We start from the raw sequence: 20,478 nt of genomic DNA on the forward strand, positions 1-20,478 counted from the left end.
TCTACAAAATAGTTTCTCAGGAAAACAAATAGACAAATAATAGTGAGTTACAGACAAAAGAGGTAGGAGATTATCAAGAGTTGTTGTACTATACTTTGGTATCTTCAAGGTGGCTTCTAAAGTAAATATATTTTTCATATGTGACTGAATTTTTTCCTTTTTAGCTAGTGTGTGTGTTGTGAAGATAGAAGGTACCCCTTATCTTTGTAAAACTGATGAAGTTGGAGAAATTTGTGTGAATTCCAGTGCAACTGGGACAGCATACTATGGGTTGCTTGGAATCACCAAAAATGTATTTGAGGTTTGTACCTTTTCCAGATCTTCCTGTTGAAATCACGACCCATGAGTATTGCGGGCTGCAGGGGTACAGGGTGCTGTGGGCAGAGCAGAGGCCAGGTGCACACAGGTGTGAGGGGCACTGGAGTCCTGCCCAAGAGACCCTGCCCGTCATGGAGCAGCAAGCCAAGCTAACAGGCCACAGGGTGTATGGAAGCCCGGAGACCCTGTCTTTCGGAGCATCTTCCCTCCATGGAATAGGGTGACAGCCAGACCCTGGCAGGAGTGCTGTCTTTATGGCAGCCGGTCACCATCCACAGGCTCATGTCCCCCTTTTGCTCTGCAGACTGTTCCAGTCACTGCAGGAGGAGTCCCTGTCTCTGAGAGGCCTTTCACCAGGACAGGCCTGCTGGGCTTCATCGGGCCTGTGAGTATGTCCTCTTGTTTGGGAGGTCGGGCAGGAATGAAGGACACTTTGCTGCAGATGAGTGTGTCCCTGTTACCCTGCTTTCCATACTGCCCATTCCTGCCCACCACGTTGTCTGTGTGCAGGCTGTGCATAGTTCTGTGGGACTGGGCCCCACGCCCACAGATACTGGGGCTCTTTGGGGTGAAATTGTTTTCCTTTTATACAGGGTGACAAGTACGTGGCTATTTGTGGTATCATTCCTGACCATTTTGTATGTCTAAAATATTTTAAAAGAAACACTTTTTTTGTGCTATCTTGGCCCAGAGATTTTTACCTGGGTGATTTTGCCTCCTTTTGAGGGGACGTATGGAGGTCCCTGCTCAGGGGAGGAGAGTGCTGCTGGTAGCTGTGGGTATCTAATAGCCAGGGTGCTGCTCAGCACCCACCATGCACAGGTTGGCACCTAGGGCAGCATTTTCCTCAGCACAGCACCAGAATTAGGAACTCTGCCTTTACCCAGTGGTGTCGAGAGTCCTTTGCAAGCTAACTGCCCCACATATCTCCCGGCAGACACTCTGCAGCTCATGCCCACTCTTTGCTGGAAGGTGCCTACAGCTCTTTCGAGTCTGTGAGATGTGCAGTTCTGTGTGCTTTTGGCTGGCCCTGACCATATCCTTTCCCACAGGATAACCTGATCTTCATCGTGGGCAAACTGGATGGGCTGATGATTGTGGGAGTGCGCAGACATAATGCAGATGATGTGGTGGCCACTGCCCTGGCCGTGGAGCCCATGAAGTTTGTCTACAGAGGCAGGTGATGTGCTGTGGAGCCCTGTGTCCTGGGTTTTAGGTTCCACACTAGAGAGTGAGACATCTGTATGGTGAAAGGAAAGCCCAGTCAGCCTGCACTTGCACAACCTAAAAGCTGAAAAACTTCACAAACAAACATGAAAATATTTGCAGTAGTGGTACCAGAGTTAATGTCCTCACTGTCCAAAGAGTGCGTTTAATTCCTTAAGAGGGTCCAGTGGACTGGGCAAAGGGACAAGGGACAGGCAGCTGCTGGGGAAAGATGGTGAGTCAATAGAAATGGGTCCCTCTTCATCATAGCCTAAAAATGCAGATTAAATTAGAGCAGGGCCTTCTCTGTGAAATCACTGAAGGCAAATTCTCATTTCTAGTAAAGTTATTGAGACATACACAGCACTCTAGATTTCTTCTGGGGTAAAATCCATGAAGCTTTTCTATATATGTTAAGCAGGGCCTGTAGACATTCCCATTTCCTCTGAGGGGGTAATTGGACCTCTGGGCATGGAGGGGATTTCCTGTAGCTCCTCCCACTGCCCGGCCTCTGCCCTGCATGAAGTCCTTCTCCTAATGGTCCATTCAGTCTGCTGCCTTTTGAAATTTTACACTTCTCAAGGAGTGCCTTTAATTATCAAACTGTGAGTCAGGCTAGAGCCTGCTTTTCAGTAGCCCCCAAAGAAATCCCTAGGGAATTCTGCCAAGCAGGCTGCAGGTCTGCCTCTATGTGCAGAAACCCTGAGGACAGGCCGCAGGGAATGTGGTCACCCACTCAGGATGACCACACAGCAGGCTCTGGGTGTGGGAGCCTGGGACAGGTGCCCCTCCACCAGGGACCTGCCTCTCACAGCAGAATCTAGGTGCAGGTGTCTGTTGGTGCAGGTGTCTGTGGGCCTATGACAAGGTGGCCACCTGTGCCTGGGCAGCCAGTCAGCAGGGTGTGAGGAGATCGCATCAGTAGAGAGGTGAGTCTCTTGTGCCTGATGAGAAGAGCTGAGGACCTTGAAGGGAAGGCTGCAGCCAGCTGCACCTGTGCTGTGAAAAAGAGTAGCCAGGAATGTTGGCAACATGGAGTGAAATCACAGTCGTCCCAGAGTAACTGCTTAAACAGAACACAGCAGACAGGATGAATATAATAACAGCTAGAGAATGGGTTGATAAAATATAAGATCAGATTAAGAAACTACTTGAGAAATAAAGAAATAAAACCTTTGGGGCTGGGGATTTAGCTCAGCGGTGCAGCGCCTGTCCGGCCAGCACAAGGTTGTGAGTTTGATTCCCGGTACCAGAAAAACAACAACAACAAAAAAGAAATAGAACCTTTAAAAGGATTATTGAGAGAGATGGGAAAGAAGAGCATCTGGACAGCAGGCTCAGGTAAAGGGTTATGTGTGGGCACAGTGGTTGTCTGAGGAAGCAGAGGCAGGCTCTTGGGACTGGGGCTGGGGCTGGGTCTGCAGGCACCCCCAGCATGGCAAGCTTATCTGCCATCATAGCAGAACATGACGAAGCCACGCAGAATGTGTCAGACTTCTCCACAGTAGAGCTGATACAAGGTGACAGTGTGATGATTTCTTTTAAGATTTTGGTTTTTTGTTTGAGGTTTTTTTTTTTTTTTAGACAATGTCTTACTATATAATCCAGGCTAGCCTTGATTACTATGTATTCCAGGATGGCCGCAAACTCACGGTGATCCTCCTGCCTCAGCATCCTGAGAGCTGAGATTACAGGTGTATACCACCACCCCTGACTGTGAAGTTTTTAACTAGATATATGTCCATCTAAATTGTCACTTCATTGTTGAGTTGAAATAAGAATACTCTCAGGCATGTCCAAAAAAGATGTAATATGTTGAAATACTTTCAGACAAGGTACTAAGAAATAAATTTAAGAAATGCTACAAAGTTATAATAGAAGACTCAACAGGGGTAAAGTTTGTTGGGTTAAAAAAAGAATGTGTATGTGTGTGTGTGTGGAGTGTAAGTGTACTCGCTGGCCAAGGGAAAGAACAAGAGAGAAATCTGTAATAACCCAGAATTACAATGGTAGAGCTACTAGTGAAAGAAATAGCAACTCAAAGCCCAAAAGAAGAAAAAGGACACACACACATACACACACACACACAAAAGGGCTTGTTGGAATTCTCTGAGAGTAGAAAAAAGTCAAAATCCAGTAATTATAATACATATGAGTAGATTAACTCATTAGTGAAAGAGAGATTTAATCTGGTGGATTGAAAAAATACAATAGAACTTAGAAATGTTCACATATGTCAACATTAGAATTAAGGAATTTTTCTTTTAAAAATCTGTGCCTGGTTGATTGGGTTAGTGCTGAAGTCCTGTCAGCTTTTGTGGATTCTTTTTTTTTTTTTTTTTTTTTTTTTTTTTTGAGACAGGGTCTTGCTATGCAGTTTAGGCTGGCCTTGAGCTCACTTTGTAGCCCACAGGGCTGGGGATTTAGCTCAGCGGCACAGTGCCTGCCTGGCAAGTGCAAGGTCGTGCGTTCAATTCCCGGTACCTGGGAAAAAAACCACAAAAAACAACTTTGTAGCCCAGGCTGGTCTGGAACTCGCAATAATCCTCCTGCCGCAGCCTCCCGAGTGCTGGGATTACAGGCGTGCACCACCATGCCTGGCTAGTGGATTAAAGTTTATTTCAGCCAACCTTGAGAAGAGTATTAGGGTGATAGACATTTGTGCATTGTGTTTCTTCCATTTCAAGGGGAAGCTCCTGTGCCCTCTTGCTATGTGATCACTTCTCCTCATCCCCCTCAGGATCGCTGTGTTCTCTGTGACTGTACTGCATGATGACCGGATTGTCCTTGTAGCAGAGCAGCGGCCTGATGCCTCAGAGGAGGACAGCTTCCAATGGATGAGCCGTGTACTACAGGTGGGCATTTGGCAGATGCCCTCCCCACAGTGCCTGAGAAAGGGGAGTAGCTTGAAGAGCTTTGGATTTGTGCAATGCCGTGGATGTCATGGAGCCGTGCTGGAGTGCCCCGCCCCTTACCCTGCTTCTGTGGTTGGCATGTGGCATCATCTGTGCCACAGAAGTACCATTAGCACATCTTAGAAATTAACAGTGATCGTGGAGTTAGGTATCTGGTCACTGTTCAGATTTCCCCAGTCATCTAATGATTAGTTTGTTAGACTTAAAATAAGGTCATAAATCATTCTCAGGATTGCACCTTTGAGTGTCATTTGATGTGTCCAGTGTCCTGTTGTTTCTGTTTATTGGTGGGCAGATCTGGAAGTTGGATTGGAGTCAGAGCCAGTCTTTCGGCAAAATTTCCCCTGGAAGGTTTCGGTGGTTCCCCTGTTGCTTGGGACACCAATGTCCTCTGCCTGTGATTCATGATTTCATAGTGATGAGACTTTGATTCTGTTGTTCTTTGATTAAGTGGAGCTACCAGCTAGGTACCTGGAGGGCAGGTTGTGCAGGAAATCAGATGGCAGTGAACTTCAGTGTTGAGTCCTCTAGAAGTGACCCCTAAGCTTTGTTTTGTTCCATCGGCTGTGTTTTAGTGTATAGTAACCGTGATTTTCACTTTCCAGAAGTCAGTGGGAGAGTCAGTGCTGGTAATGCATGCCTGTAATCCCCACACACTGGCAGGCAAAGGCAAGAGGAGTACAAGTTTGAGGCCCACCCTGGCAACTTAGCAAGACTGTGTCTCAAAAAATGTTGTAAAAAGGGTCGGGGGGCAAGCTGGGGATGTAGCTTAGTGTAAAGGCTCTAGATTCAATCCCCAGTACCACACACAAAAGTAAGAATAAAAGTCAGTGGGAGCATTTTGACACTTCTTGGAATCTGTGAGGCCCCTGTAGAAATAGGAGGCTTAAGTGCTGGACTGTCACATCAGTTTTTCCTTCCAACCCCTGGAGTCAGGAGCTGGAGATCACTGTCTGTGCACTTCATGTTGTCTACGTTGCACTTGCAGGAGCAGACCTGGTTTCTGGGGTGTAAGGAGCCTCTGCTGGCCACTGCCTGCCCTGGGCCAGCCCATCTTTATGCTGAGAGTTTCAAGTGAAATTCAGGACCACAGGGATTTCTTCTAAGTTATAGGCCTCACGCTGAAATACCGTAGTCACTGGTGGTTGCCGTAGAATCACTCAGTGACTTCAAGCCCCTCTGTACCCTTAGTGCCTCAAAGTGGTGGTCTTCATGCCACCTCCAAACAGTAGCTGAGAGCCACTCGCACAGTTCTGCAGATCTCTGCCTTTGCATGCCCCTCTTGGGGGGGTGGCTGTTGAGACTGCAGAGTCACAGTGGACCAAGCCTCTTGAGTGTGCCACCAGTGCATGTGGTTGGGTCAAATTCATTTGCTTTATTTTACTTTCAGTCATTAGGGATTCCCTTTTAAATTTTTAAGTTGGTTGTGTTTAAAATATAGGCCTGGTTCCAAATCAAGACATGAGGATGTTCAGGTACATCTGGCTTCTGTCCCTGTCCCTCACTCCTCTCTTGCAGGAAAGGAGGTGCTGCTTGATGCTGCGTCGTGGCTGCTGAGCTTTAACATAGCAGTATAGACTTAGGGGTAGGGGTAGGGGTAGGGTGTATGTGTACACAGTGGCGTCTCTCTTTTCTTAGACACATCATAGAAAGTGGCACATACTTCTTGCCACATTTTCTCACCTAAATCTTCCAGGAGTCACTATCCCTTGGGCCTATGGCTTCAAGTCCAGCATGGTGTACCCACACTTCTTACCTCCTTGGGTGGCAGCATGTGCCCATCAGGGCCCTTCCCTTCCAGGCCATCGACAGCATTCACCAGGTGGGCGTGTACTGTCTGGCCCTGGTTCCGGCCAACACCTTGCCCAAGGCTCCTCTTGGAGGGATTCATGTTTCAGAAACCAAACAGCGCTTCCTGGAAGGGACCCTGCATCCATGTAATGTGCTGATGTGCCCACACACCTGTGTCACCAACCTTCCCAAACCTCGTCAGAAGCAACCAGGTGAGTTGTACCTAACAGCAGGACTCCCTTCATTCTTAAAGTTGGTGGTAGCAAGTATCGTGGATCAAGGGTACAGCCCCAACAGACTCTGCAGTGGTAATACCCACTTCTTTGGGGCTGAGGTTTAGGACCAGCGTAAGTGTGTGCGCCAGATTGGCTGCTATCCTGTCTTCCTGGAAGAGAGCCCCAAGGGAACTTTGCCATTTGATCTGTGTGGTGGTTTTTACCTGCTGTTAGGGATTCTTAATGGTAAATTTGAGGAGGATACCTGAGCCTTGCACAGCCAGTAGATGGCTCTGGGAAAGACATGATGCCCAGGAGCAGACCTGTTTTCTGGGGTCTAAGGAACCTCTGCTGGCCACTCTCTGCCCTGGGCCAGCCCATCTTTCCTCAGGAACCAGCTTCCTATCACGGGCCCTGTAAGTGCCACAGCCACAGGGTTGATAGGGTGTTGGAAGTCTCTCAGTGGTCAATTTCCTATCCCTGATTTTATACATCTAAAAAATTAACTATTTAAATAGTTAACTATTTAAATGGTTTAACTATTAACTATTAAATGGTTTAACTATTACATGTATTTTGTCATTATTTTAGTTATGTAAATTTTTATTGAAAGCTAACTTTCTTTGCAGATTATTGAACACATAAAATATCACTAAATAAAAGGTTTTATCAGGAATAATTTTCTGACTTATATATGAAATATAGTAAAACAGTAAAATATATTAAGAAATTGGTTGAGGTCCCAAGAAAGATGTCACATAGTAAATTTCTCATTGTGACAGAGTTTATATCTAAGAGAGCAGTTCTCTTTGTCACACAACATAAGTCTTGTAGCTGGTTTTCTGAATACATTTTTTGAGAGGAGAGGTAAATGGCTAATCAGGTGTGTTTCACAGTAACAAAGTTCCTTGGTGATTCTGGATTAGACTGTGTCAGCTCTGTCTCTCGGAACTCTCTTCCAGAGGTTGGACCAGCCTCAATGGTCGTTGGGAACCTGGTTGCTGGAAAGAGAATTGCACAGGCCTCTGGGAGAGAGCTGGCCCACCTGGAGGACAGTGACCAGGCACGGAAGGTAGCAGGCAGTTCCTGGGGGGTGGTAGAAGGGCCACGGGCCAAGAAGGCAGCCACAGGCTGAGCCCCTCTTCTGCAGTTCTTGTTCCTGGCGGATGTGTTGCAGTGGCGGGCACACACTACCCCTGACCATGCGCTGTTCCTGCTGCTGAATGCCAAGGTGAGGGATCCTGGCCTCTCCAGGTAGTCTTCTCAGTGTCCCTGTCACCCTCATATTGGAGAAGAGCAACCTGTTAGGCTTCAGCTACATCTGGTGGGGCTCTCTGCTAGCTCCTTTCCTTGTGGCGTCCCTGTTGCTTTTTGTAGTTTACACAGAGTCATTTCTATTGATTTTTGTATGGGCAGGAAAATTCTCATTAGCTCCATTTTTAAATTAAGAACAGTATACCTTAGCTGTTTCTAAATTTGTAAACTAAAAGGAAATACTTACGTTGTAAAACTTAGGCATTGAGCCTTTTTACGTTTGTTTATAGCTTTAAAATGACAGATACTGGTTATTGCCCCCACCCTGCTGATGGGCAGATTCTCTCTCAAGTGTTCTGAGTGCCTGTTAGCGCTTCCTTCCATACAGGGAGCATCCAGGGTGTGAGAAGCTGCTGCCCTCACATCCCAGACTTGGGCAGAAGCCCCAGTGCGGAAGCCTGTGTGACTTCCTGCTGGCCACCTCATGTAACTATGGGTGCTTGAGCCTGTCACAGACGCTGGTCTCCCTGCTCTAGGAAAGGCTGGGGCTGCTCACTCACTCAGAGGTGCTTTCTGGTACCCACTGTGTGTGCACATTGTTGAACAAGTAGAAAGGGCCCTGCTCTCAGCACACTTAGAAGATAGCTTGTCTGGGAGAAGTCAAGCCTGAGGGCTGTCCTTGCTCCCCCGCTGTACCTCAGTGGACATTTATTTCCCAGCTGAGTCCTAAGACATGCAGACAGCAGGAGTAATGGTCAGCCAAGTGATAGTGTGCTTGTAGTGAGAGCCAAGGTCTGTGGGGCAGAGGGCAGGGACTGTGGGGTGGGCTGCGTCAGCAGTGGGATCAGAGTCGGGCCTGGTGGGCTGGAATGGTGTGTTTCGGCTTTTATCCCAAGGGTGTAGTGCAGTGACCTGGACAAGACTGAGCAGCCAGGGACGTGATGCTGCCCATGAATGAGTGGCTTCTATGGATTGTAAGAGTTTGAGGCCTGTGGCAGTGAGACACTGGATGGCAGTTCAGTCAGCAGCAGGGGGTCAGAGGCAGGACCTTCAGGACTCTGGGCATCCTGCATGAGTGTGTGGAGTCCGACTCTGAGCGCACGTCGGGTCTTCACCAGGGAAATGGCAGCCATGGCATGGGGTGAGCACAGATGCAGCCAGGCCCACTATGGGGACACAACGGAGCTCTGGAGCCAGTGAGCCCATCTTCCAGGCTTTCATTGGAAGTCATTCTTAAGGACATGCTGCCCTTTGCTGCGGTAAGGGCTGCAGTCTTATGCCTGTAGGGCAGTCACCCTCACCTAGGCTGATGCCTCTTTGAGACCTGTGCAGCATGAGCGTTCACCTCTGAGCTTGAGCACCGAGGACAGGTCCATCCCTGCTTCCTCTGCCACCTGCTGTCAGTAGAATCTACCCGCTGAGCGGTGGGAGTTGTAGTGTTACCCAGAGTTTTGTAATTACTAGATTGAACTGCGCTTGTCATTTTCTTAAGAAGGACTAAAGGCTGTGAGGCCTGCCTGTCCCAGGAAGGTAGTTACAGAGAGTCTGTACCAAGAGGGTCACAGTTCAGATGCCCCCAGCAGAGGCCCAGGACAGGTGATCTGCTGCAACTGCAGAGCACATGTTGCACAGGCCAGCATTGTGGTGTAAAATGCTGTAGTTAGACATGTTTACTTGTTGTTGATTGTTTATTTATTTGTCTTATACATAGGATAATGCCTGTTTCTGAGAAGAGAGCAGATGAATTGGAAAGTGGTTTATAGGTGGTTTTAAGCACGATGAGGATTTATTTCAAAAAAGAGAACTAAAGGAATGTGGCTATTCTTTGTTATGTTTGAATGGTTGTTTAGTTTAGTTTTGTTTGAGACAAGTTCTTGCTGTCTCAAACAAGTTCAAACCAGGCTAGTCTTGAACTCATTATGGAGCTTTGAACATTCCTCCTGCCTCAGCCTCCCAAGTGCTGGGATTACAGGCATATGTCACCATGCCCAGCCTGTGTTTGAAATATTTTATCCAAAAGGTCTGTTCACACATCTCTGTTCTGGATCAGTGTGCCCCTCCAGGCTTTCCTGGGGGCCCGTGGGGACCCTGTCCCTCTACTGCCAACAGTTGACAGCACCAGCGCTCATCAGGGACTGAGATCGTCTCGTAGGCAGAGTTCCAGGGCAGGTATCTGTATGCACTTTCTGCACACTGATGGACTTGATTGCCTCCTAGGGCACGGTCACCAGCACTGCCACCTGTGTCCAGCTGCACAAAAGGGCTGAGCGGGTGGCTGCCGCTCTGATAGAGAAGGGCAGACTGGATGCTGGGGACCACGTAGCTTTGGTCTATCCCCCAGGTAAGCGCACACCCAAGATATCCCCTCCCCACCTTCTAGAACAGTCCCTCCCTTGAAGGTGGCCACCTGTGCCTCCTCTGGGTAGGATCAGTGTCCCTGGTGCTTTCTTGCTGTCAGGGGCCAGATGCTCAGGCTCACCTTGTGCCTTCTGGCCCAAGAGCTGGGAGCCGCCATCTCTCCAGGGAGCCTGGCTCTGATTCTCTAGCACAAAACCTGGGCAGTTGGGAAACCCATGGCCTACGATCATGTCCCCTAGAGACAGGTCAGCCCTGAGCACATGCTTTTGCCTCCAGTGCAAATTCAAAGCTGTAGGATTTTACTCAGCCTCTTCTGCAGTAGCTCCTCTCTTCTGTCTTCTTTTGAAATAACAGTGGCAATATTGTGAACACCTGTATGATTCTCGAGAACAAGTTGAAAATGTCGGCATGTGCTCATGCGCCCCCTTCTGTCTGACTGTCTCAGTGGCCGTTCCATCTCTCTCCACCCTCACTGGGGTTCAGTTCCACAGACAGCTATGCCCCATGCTCCCCTCAGCCATCTTCCTGTGCTCTGGCCATGCTGTGTTCTGAGGCCCTTTCTCAGACTGACTCCTTGATAAGTTATGGGGCCTTGAATGTGGCTCTTCAAGGCGTGCCTGCTTCCAGAAAGCTGCTTCAGCTCACAGGTTCCCGCCGTGCATTCCTCCTTTGCCTTCTGCTTCTGTCCCTCCGATCCCTGAGTGAGAGCTTTGTCACGTCTTCAGTGGTTCTCACTTCTCTTCGACATTTCTTTCTTGCTAAACTTTATTTTGAGCATTAAAGTCTCTTCTTCATCTTTTTTATCTTAAATCTGTTTTTGTGCTCTTTAAGCTTTATCTCCATTTTGAAATGACTTTTTAAACATCATCTAGTTCTTTCTTCGTCTCAGACTTTTTCTGATTCTCGTTCTGTTCTGGTGCCCTGTTGCATTGTGGATCACTTTCCTCATGCACTGTAACACACTTTGAAGTGGATGGTTAGGGTTCTGTGTTTTGTGGGCTTCTCGACCATACTGTCCTTGTGTGAGCAGGCATGCTCTCTGTTCTGCATTCTTTTACATGACTGCAACCTGTTCTCCAAGCTTCTCTGCCTTGTCCTCTCCCCACTCGGGTCAGCTGTTCCTGCTGCATGGCTCCTGTCTCCGTTCTGCCTCTTTGTCACCCCTCCCAGGCTCTCTTCTCCCTAGCTGAGGGTCTGCTTCATCTCACAGGTTCTCCTTGTCACCAGTAGTGAGTGGAGGGCTTTTCCCTCCCAGCTGCGCAGACCCCACTGCATACAGGACAAAGCGCCCGTGCCCGCTGGATGCCCCTCCCGCCTCTTCCCTCCCCCCTTTTCCCTCCCTCTCTCCTCCCTCCTCCTCCATTCTCTGTCCTCCCTCCTGCTCCATCTTCCCTCCCTCCTCTTTCTTCTCCCTCCCTCTTCTTCCCTCCTCCTCCCTTCGCCCTCCCTCCTCCCCCCTCTTCCTCTGCCCTCCCTCCTCCCTCTTGTACCCTCCCTCCTGCTCCTCCCTCCTCCGTCCTCCCTCTTCCACCCTCTCTTCCTCCTCCTCCCTCCTCCTTTCTTCCTCTCTCCTCCTCTGCCCTCCTCCCTTCACCCTCCCTCCTCCTTCCCTTGCCTCTCCCAACCCTCCCTCCTCCCCCAGCTGCTGGGCATCCATTGTCCTCTCTCCTTCTCTGGCTCAAAGATAAACACAGCCAGACATTAGCTGAAATGGTGAAAACAGGTTTTATTCAGTAACTACTGACAATGGGAGGAAGAGCTAAGCTCTGTTCCAGCTCTCAGGGTGTTCGGAGGGAAGGATGAAGAGGGAAAGCCACGGTTCCCTACCAGAAGTGAGGAAGGACAAAGCCTGAGGCCTGCTTGTCCATAAGGACGCTGGTCCCATGGAAAAGCCCAGCACCTTGTCCTTCCTAGGAATTCCATTGCCAAGGAAGGGCTCTCAGGCCCCAGAAAGACTGGGCAGGGGGTGGGCTCTACTGGGACGGCACCTCTCCTGGTTGCGTGGTCCTCTTCAACAGGCATTTTAGTGATGATTGGGGTCATCCTGGAAACAGGCCTTGTGCTGCTGGGCACTGCACTGGAGTCTCGTCCTGTGGGTAGGTAGGCCTGGACATGGTGGGCACTGCCCACTGGGTCTTGGGCCTGAGTGCTGGCTGCTCAGCTCCTGTCCAGTAGCTCTCCTCTCCCTGATGTGGCACCTGTGATGCACACCAATGTGTTCTCTGTCACTGCTGTGTCACCCTGTGGCTGGTGGTTGTGTGTCGGTGCTTGTTTGGGTGATAATGCAGTCTCACGTGTCTCCTGTGTGCATGTGTTGTGTTGCTGGAAGCACATTAGTTTGTCTTTCCCCTTAGGGATCAAGATGTGCCTGTGTGTGATGTTTTCTAATTTCCTCACACGTGAACCCTCCACATTCACCTTCACTGCCTGGTGCTCTGCTCCAGCACTGCCCTTGCCCTCTCTGTCTCTGGAGCTCGGGGCTCACTTCTGGATCTGCCCCAGGTCTCTGCTCCTTTCTGTCTTGGCTTCCTTTGTGTGTGTTTTTGCGCTCTGCTCATGTCCTTGCTTCATCTTTTGTGTCACTTGTTGTGGTTCAGCAGGGACCACCCCTTTCTTATTTTATCTCTTGGGTGCTGCAGCTCATGTGGCATACCCTGCGTAGTGGACTCCTTCCCTCGGGGCTGCTGTGAGGCAAGACGTGTCGCCTGTTCAGTCTCAGAGCTCCCTTGGCATGGTGGCAGCTGGGTGTATTTCTTGACATCAGCTGTATCCTCATTTGGACACCAGAGTCCCCACCACCATTACAGTCCTCTTGCTCTTTCCCATCCATGGGGTTGCTTTCCCCAGGGGTAAGTGTAGCTCATCCTCTGCACATGCAGCCCAGCTGCCAGGCATGCCTCAGGGGCTTCGTGCAGCCCTACACTGCAGGGTGGCCTTGAGAGGGGCAGAGTCTCCAAGAAGTGCTAGTGTGGCCAAGCTGGAGCTCCCAGTCCTGCCATCCAGAGCAGCAGAGCAGAACCAACTGAGCCTGGGAGGATAGAAGCGTTTCCCACCCAGGGCTGGGGCTGTGGTGCCTGAACACACTCTCAGGGAGGGGCCAGGCTACAGTAACAGGATGTGAGGGCATGGCCTTAAATACTTCAGCAAACGAAAAGCAGCAGAAGAAAAGGCTCCCTGACTGTGATGGGGGCATGTCCGGTGAATCCAGCATAAGTTGAAAATATTGGAAGTTGGAAGTACATCGCATAGACCTGACCTAGCACACACCCTCTTGTGGCAGCACAGCATGCTGCAGTGCAGCTGCTTCTGAGCTGCCCGGAGGGAAGATCATGCTGAATGTCACTAGCCTGCGAAAAGATCAAAATTCAAAGTACAGTTTCTTCTGAACATGCCTTGCTTTTGCACCATTGTAAAGTTGAAAAACCCTAAGCTGACCCACTGTGAGGGACCATCTGTATGATCTTGATAACTGAGACTCAGAATGGTAAATTTGGGAGGCCTGATAATATTCTTTGCTTTTGGGTGTGTTTGATGCTACTCATACAAAAAAACTTGTTTTTCACTGCTGGACCCTAAACATGCTAGGCAAGCACTGCTGCTGAGCTACATTCTCAGCTCCCAAACTTGAATCAAAAAATGAGGTAGCTGGGTACAGACATGCACAGCAGGTGTGATGTGTGCTTCTTAGTGTGGGGTGAGGACTAACCCTCAGAGGGTGAATGACCTAGGGTTTAGAACTAGCTGGAGAAGCAGGGTGTGGGAACTGAGTTCCTGCTACATTTGCCAGGGTGCCAGGGCCTGAGCCCCTTGGGCTCCAGGAAGGGGTTCCTGGCATAGTGCTCGTTGGTTGAGCCATTGAGCAGAGTGTCTGTGTTCTTCTTGCTGCACACTGCCGAGCTGCCCTGCCAGAGGGAGCTGCACGGACGTTGGAACAATAACCGGGTGAAGCCTCCAGGGTCGGAATACCAGGTGCAGATGTCTCTTTCATGGCCCACTTTTCTTGTAAATGTTCTAACTAGCCTTGGAGCTGGTGTGTGAGGGTGGTATGGAGTCATCTGACTCCACTGCAGCTAGAGAGGCTTTGGTGCTAGAGGGCACCAGTAGGAAGGAGCAAGGGAAATGTGTTCTCCCATCAGACTGACCCTGGAAAACAGGTTTTAAGCATGACATGACTCTCCCAAGTTTTAATTATGGGGAATCTTCAATATAGAAAAGCCAGAAGAGTGTACGAGGTCATCTCTGGCCTGCTGTAGGGGAGGGAGCAGGAGATCCAGGGTCAGTACCAGTCCTCACTGTCCCCAGGGTTCTCACAGTCTTTTGGGTTGTCTGGAGGTGCAGCACCTCCTGCTGTGGTGGCCATGAGAAGCTCCATTGCAAGCAGCTTGTCTCAGGTTCTCTAAGTCTGTGCAGATCCACCCAGCCCCTTGCGGTGCTGAGCTTCTCCAGGGATGTGTGTGTGCAGACCCACTCAGCCTCAGCCAGGGCCTCCCTCTTGCTGTGCAGGGCAGTACCTGAGGGCCTGTGTACTCCTCAGACCCCATCCTGTGACCAGCCCGCATTAGGCCCTCCAGGGTGTAGCGCTGGCCAAATCTGTTGTGTCACAAGAAAATTGTGATTGACTTCTGCTGATCTCTCTGGGCCTCACCGGGCCTAGATGTCAGCACCCACACACTGAGCCCTGTGGTGACCATCTGCTGCATCTCCCCAGGGGTGGACCTCATCGCCGCCTTCTATGGCTGCCTGTACTGCGGCTGTGTGCCTGTCACTGTGCGGCCCCCACACCCCCAGAACCTCAGCACCACACTGCCCACCGTTAAGATGATCGTGGAGGTGTGCATTCTCCCAGCTGCCGACTGAGGTCTCGGGTGGGAGGCCACGGGCCATGGGTGAGTCCTTAACTCTGCAGGGTGATGTGGGGAAAGGGCAAAGCTAACCCAGGTCTCCCTCCCTGTGGGCGTAGGTCAGCAAGTCTGCATGTGTCCTCACCACGCTGGCCATCACAAGGTTGCTCAAGTCCAAAGAGGCAGCTGCTGCTGTGGACATCAGGACCTGGCCAACCATTCTTGACACAGGTACGTGTCCTCAGACAGCCCTGTGGGACAGACCCCTTCTCTTTGTTTTTTGTAGACTTTAAATGTTAAGGTGAATGTTTCAGCTTCAGTGAATGGTGAGAAGGGTGCGATATGGACCCTGGGATCTGTCTGCTAGGGTAGACAGAGAATACATGAGATACTAGGTGCTGCTGTTTCCTACATGGCAGGGTCCCTGTCTCGGGGGTGAACTCTCCTTTCAGTACCCCGAAGGGTGGGGACCAGTGTGTTGCCCTTCTCCTCTGCCCTGACTGCACAGCGGGCTAGAAGTTATCTAGAGCTTTCTGCCAATCCCTTGGAGATACAGTTCCCCTTGCATCCTCAGCACCGTCACTGGTAAGCGGTACCATGCCCCTGAGATGCCTGTGGGCCAATGGGGAAGAGGCTGAAACCCCTCTTCCCAGGCAGTTGGGTCAGCTTAATGAGTGTCTCCACCTAAGGCTGGGCGTAGAACTGCCTGTCCAGGGAGAAGCACTCACCCAGCGGTACCTGCCAGCACTGCCCATGACTGGCAGAGTGTGGCCATCAGGCAGACAGGACTCCATCCATCCCCTCATACTGTTTGTGTTGGTAGAAGTCAGAGCCTGTATGGTCTGCTCCACGTGCCTGGTCCTTGGTCGGCCTGGGGAGCTGGTGCTGGGGTGGCTGGGGTCGGTGGAGAGGCAGGCTCAGCACAGACCAGCTGGCCTGGATCCTGCAGCCTCAAGGGCTTACTGTGGCCCTTGCTGACCTGTGTCTGGTTGTACATGGAGACAGCAGCAGTGTCTGCCTCACAGGGTTGTTGGAACTTGATGAAGCAGCTGAGCCGGTTCCCCTATGGTGCTCTTGCTATCGTGGGAGTTCTGGGCTGTGTGATGGGGCAGGTCCTCATCCTCTGACGTTTTCCTTACTTAGAAAATGGAGTAGCTTTCTGCAGCTGTTCCTCTGTGTCCCTCTCCCCCACCACCCTTGCCAGCACATGCTCAGAGCAGGCCTGGCGGGCCAGGCCGGTTGGCACATCTGTGAGGATGCAAGTGAGCTGCCCAGCGCACATGCAGCCTGCCGTCTCCCAGCCTGGCCAGCGTGAGCTCTCTCCTGCTCCCCAGCCGCACTCTGTAGAGTGGCTAATCTCACTGGTGTCTCCTGTTTAACAGATGACATACCAAAAAAGAAGCTGGCCAGCATTTTCAGACCATCCTCCCCAGATGTGCTCGCATACTTGGACTTCAGTGTGTCGACCACTGGGATATTAGCGGGAGTGAAGGTGGGTCCTCAGGAGCCTTGATGGCCTCCGCCCTGGAGCGTGGAGGAGTGGGCAGGAGGGATGTGGGGAGCAGTGTAGGTGAGTCCTTCCTGTCTAGGGCACAGAACAACAGTATGGTTTCTTTTTTTTTTTAATTAAATTTATTGATACGTTTTAGTGTTGGTTTCTGTGAAGTGAGAGTCCCGAAAGTAAGGTGTGGCAGATGAAAAGAAAACGAGAGACAGAGTTATGGGATCTTGGGCTACAGCCTCTAGGACTGAAGCCTCGATTGCAGTATTCTCCAGCCTTTTATTAAGATTCTCTAACATAGGGGCTGGGGATTTAGCTCAGCGGCAAAAGCGCCTGCCTGGCAAGTGCAAGGTCGTGAGTTCAGTGCCCGGTACCGGAGAAAAACCAAAAAAAAAAAAAAAAAAAAAAAAAAGATTCTCTAACATAAAACAGGAATAGGGGAAATGGGAGGAATGAGTAACAAAGTTAGTGAGGACATTATAGTTTAACTATCCCAGGAACTGTACTTGGGCCTGCCTGGCCTTCATGCTACCGCTCCTTCAGACATATCTTAGCAAAACATTTCATGCTGTCCCAGCAGCATTCCACTGGGACTAAGGTCCCGTTTTCATTTCCTTTAACACTAAGCTTTTGCTAGACTTCCTCCAGAACAAACAATCATATGGCCTGGTCAGAGTCAAAGTCCCATATAGTTTATACATTGTAAGGTAAACTATTGAATATCCTTTTCCACATTTTAGGTATATATAATGATTACATTCATCATAGGGAATTTGTACCTGTACGTAGGGACTCGTTGGTCTCTTGGTGGTCCCCGAGGGAAAATGGTGAGGGGATTTAGAAAATAAAGACAAGAGACAAAAGCTGGGGTCAGGTGGAGGCCTCTTTACCACATGGGAGGACCTGCACAACAGCAGTAGGGGCATTTGTTTGTACCTCTGCAAAGTTAGTATCACAAGGCACAAGGTTGCCTAGTGACTAATGGTTGCCCAGGCAGGATGCTTTTCTCAAGACTGAGGTGGCTTGACTGCTTTAGGCACTCTGGCCCTGTCTTACCCCCACACATATGACCAATTTCCAGCTTTTGCCACTCCCAACACCTGTACATAATACAACTTGATTCGTTTTTCTCCCATTCCCCTACCCTCCCTTCAACCCCGCTTCCCTTCCCTATTTAGAAAACTTTGTTTCCATTTTTTCCTTCTTATCATTTTTTTCCCTTTCCCTTCTTTCTTTTCCCCCTCCCTCTCCCCAGTTCCCCTTTCCATTTGGACATTTTCTTCATATTTCACAATATCTGTTATATATTTTGGTCCTTACTTACACTTTCAGTTTTTCACACTGAGAAACAATACTGTATTTACACATGTGATTTATTTCACTTAACAGAATGGTCTCAAGGTGCATTCATTACCTAGAAATATCTCAAGCTTACCCTTTTTTATGGTAGAGTCGTACTCCATTCAATAAAAAATAGCACATCTTCTTTATCAATTCATCAGTTGATGGAACACTATTGTTTCTTAATGGACCCCCAGATTAGATTAGCCTGAGAACAATGTTTTATGGTAAAGTCTAAACAAGTGATGAGGAACATTTTAGAGTTTTCAGTGATAACAAACAGCCTGCTGTGGCATGTGTGCCGTAGGTTCACCACCCCCACTCTAAACTTTCTGAGTGGTGACTGCAGGCCTCCAGGGACAGGTGGCTTTGATGAGTCTGTTTCCTTGCTAGGAGCTAAGAACGCAATGAAAATTCCTTGGTCTCACAGATTTCCACAGCCATTTCCTGAGTTATTGAGGTTATGTTGGGATGTGAGCGGCTGCCTTTGGAGGAAGCCTGGCAGATGGAGCTGCAGGCCCATCTGGCTGCTGAACACAGGGACATTGTCGTTCTTCCCCTCTTTATACCTCAGATGTCGCATTCGGCCACCAGTGCCTTGTGTCGCTCCATAAAGCTGCAGTGTGAGTTGTACCCCTCTCGGCAGATCGCCATCTGCCTGGACCCCTACTGTGGCCTCGGCTTTGCCCTGTGGTGTCTGTGTAGGTGAGTGGTTTGTAGCCCTTCCTGTGGCTCTTCAGAATTTCACCTTCTAAGATGCCCTTTTTTGAACACCCTGGAAGCTGAAGAGATGTGAGACTGGGCTTGTTTGGGGATAAAGTGAGTGGGAGTATGGGTCTGAAGTTGAGTAAATAGTAAGAGCACTTTTTATTAAATACAAACAGTATCTGTTCTTAGCATTGGTAAGAATCTACTTGAGTCCTTCACATGCTAGAAGATGATGACACCACCAGCAGTAGGAAGCCTTGTACGTGTCCCTCGTCTGCGGCACACAGAGGGGCAGCAGGACCTACATGTTACTCCAGCCTCTGGAGCAGGCTTATACCCTAGAAAAGATGTCCTTAAGGAAGGAAAGAGCAGTGCCTCCTGCCTCCTTCCCAGCTGTCGTCTGCCCCACAGTGTCTACTCAGGACACCAGTCAGTGCTGGTGCCCCCACTGGAGCTGGAGAGCAACGTGTCCCTGTGGCTGTCGGCCGTCAGCCAGTACAAGGCCCGAGTCACCTTCTGCTCTTACTCAGTGATGGAGATGTGCACCAAAGGCCTGGGCTCGCAGACGGGTGCCCTCAGGGTGAGTGCCAGCCAGGTGCTATGGGCCACAGTGTCTCCAAGCTGCTCTGTCTGGGCTCCTCCTTCCCAGGTGGCTCCTTGCAGCCCCTGGGGTCATCTGCCTCTGCTGAGGTCCCTCCTTCTGGCTGCACACACAGCAGAAAAGGAGGGTGTGTACCACATTGGATGGTGGGACGTGGCCAGAGGGTGTAGCTCTTGCTGTCCTGTTTAGAGTTTCCAGCCTGAGGCAGGTGAAGGACACAGGCTTGTGCTTCACTTTTGCACTCAGACCTTGGGCTAAGCCCCATGTGGTCCCATGCAGAAACTTCTTAAGATGGTCAGTGCTCAGGGCTTTGGCCAACTCCTGCCCCTCTGCAGATGAAGGGTGTGAACTTGTCGTGTGTGCGCACATGCATGGTGGTGGCAGAGGAGCGGCCCCGAATCGCACTGACGCAGTCCTTCTCCAAGCTATTCAAGGACCTGGGCCTCCCTGCGCGTGCTGTGAGCACCACCTTCGGATGCAGGGTCAATGTGGCCATCTGCCTCCAGGTAAGGTGATGCCCCTGGGTTGGCAGCATCTCCTGCTAGCACAGCCAGGGGCCAGCAGTTCCCCTCATGACCCTGTGTGGCTTTGTACCTGCCTGGTCCATTTCTGCATCTCTGAGCATTTGATGTTTTGTTTCCACATAGTTGTTTAGCTTTGAGAGCTATGTTCTGTTGATGAAGAAAGGTTTATTTGCAAAACAAAAAACAAACAAACAAAAAAACAACCAAATGTGTTTGAATAGTGTCATTCTACTCTTAAGCATCTTTAAGGGGCTGGGGATTTAGCTCAGTGGCACAGTGCCTGCCTGGCAAGCGCAAGATCGTGAGTTTGATTCCCGGTAGCAGAAAAAAAGAATCTTTAAGTTGGTCATAATATACAGTTAATTTTTTAAAAACAAGATTGAAATTACTGTTTTAAGGCATCTAACAACTTTAAATTGGTTCACTAGTAAATGTGATCATTTATATTGAGTCAAACACGTTTTTAAACCCGTAGTAAAACACAAAGGAAAAAGGAAATTTCAGGGATTGGCATGCTCATTGCAGGCTTCCTACTCAGTATTCCAGAATTTGTATTCCTGTGTCTATCTCACGTCTTTCTCAAAACTTCCTAAAACCAAACAGCTTATCAGATATCTACATATCAGATGCCTTACTTGACATATTGTGCAGAACAGCAGGAGGAAGAGGTCCCTCTTGTCCCTCTGCAAAGCCATGGCCCTGTCTGGGTTCCCACAGCATCTGCCTAGCACATGCCTATCCTCGCTTGACAGCACATGTAGGACATGTCTCCAAGCAGAGGCCACATTTGTCACAATGGCGTCTTCCTTTCACTGATGTCCTCTCACGCACTGAAAGGCTCTGGACTGCTCTGAGCCTCAGGAGGGTGGATGGGTTCCATCTGCTGTTTGTCCTATGGTTGGCAC

At 49.8% G+C, this 20,478-nt stretch overlaps 1 protein-coding gene across 1 annotated transcript in view; it reads left to right on the plus strand.

The window, feature by feature from the left end:
* The window catches only part of Dip2a (disco-interacting protein 2 homolog A), a gene marked incomplete at its 5' end in the record, with an annotated part of 104,535 nt that overhangs the window by 73,637 nt on the left and 10,420 nt on the right, over window positions 1–20,478 (plus strand). Inside the window, 14 exon segments of the mRNA XM_005375936.2 lie at window positions 165–301; window positions 623–703; window positions 1,371–1,498; window positions 4,265–4,379; window positions 6,241–6,442; window positions 7,408–7,517; window positions 7,596–7,676; window positions 9,917–10,040; window positions 14,766–14,887; window positions 15,018–15,129; window positions 16,281–16,390; window positions 18,315–18,445; window positions 18,860–19,028; window positions 19,385–19,555. Of these exon segments, the coding sequence (XP_005375993.1) occupies window positions 165–301; window positions 623–703; window positions 1,371–1,498; window positions 4,265–4,379; window positions 6,241–6,442; window positions 7,408–7,517; window positions 7,596–7,676; window positions 9,917–10,040; window positions 14,766–14,887; window positions 15,018–15,129; window positions 16,281–16,390; window positions 18,315–18,445; window positions 18,860–19,028; window positions 19,385–19,555 (1,793 nt within the window).

Source organism: Chinchilla lanigera, unplaced genomic scaffold (assembly GCF_000276665.1).
Source record: "Chinchilla lanigera isolate Chin_1 unplaced genomic scaffold, ChiLan1.0 scaffold00006, whole genome shotgun sequence".
Taxonomy (NCBI): Eukaryota; Metazoa; Chordata; class Mammalia; order Rodentia; family Chinchillidae; genus Chinchilla; species Chinchilla lanigera.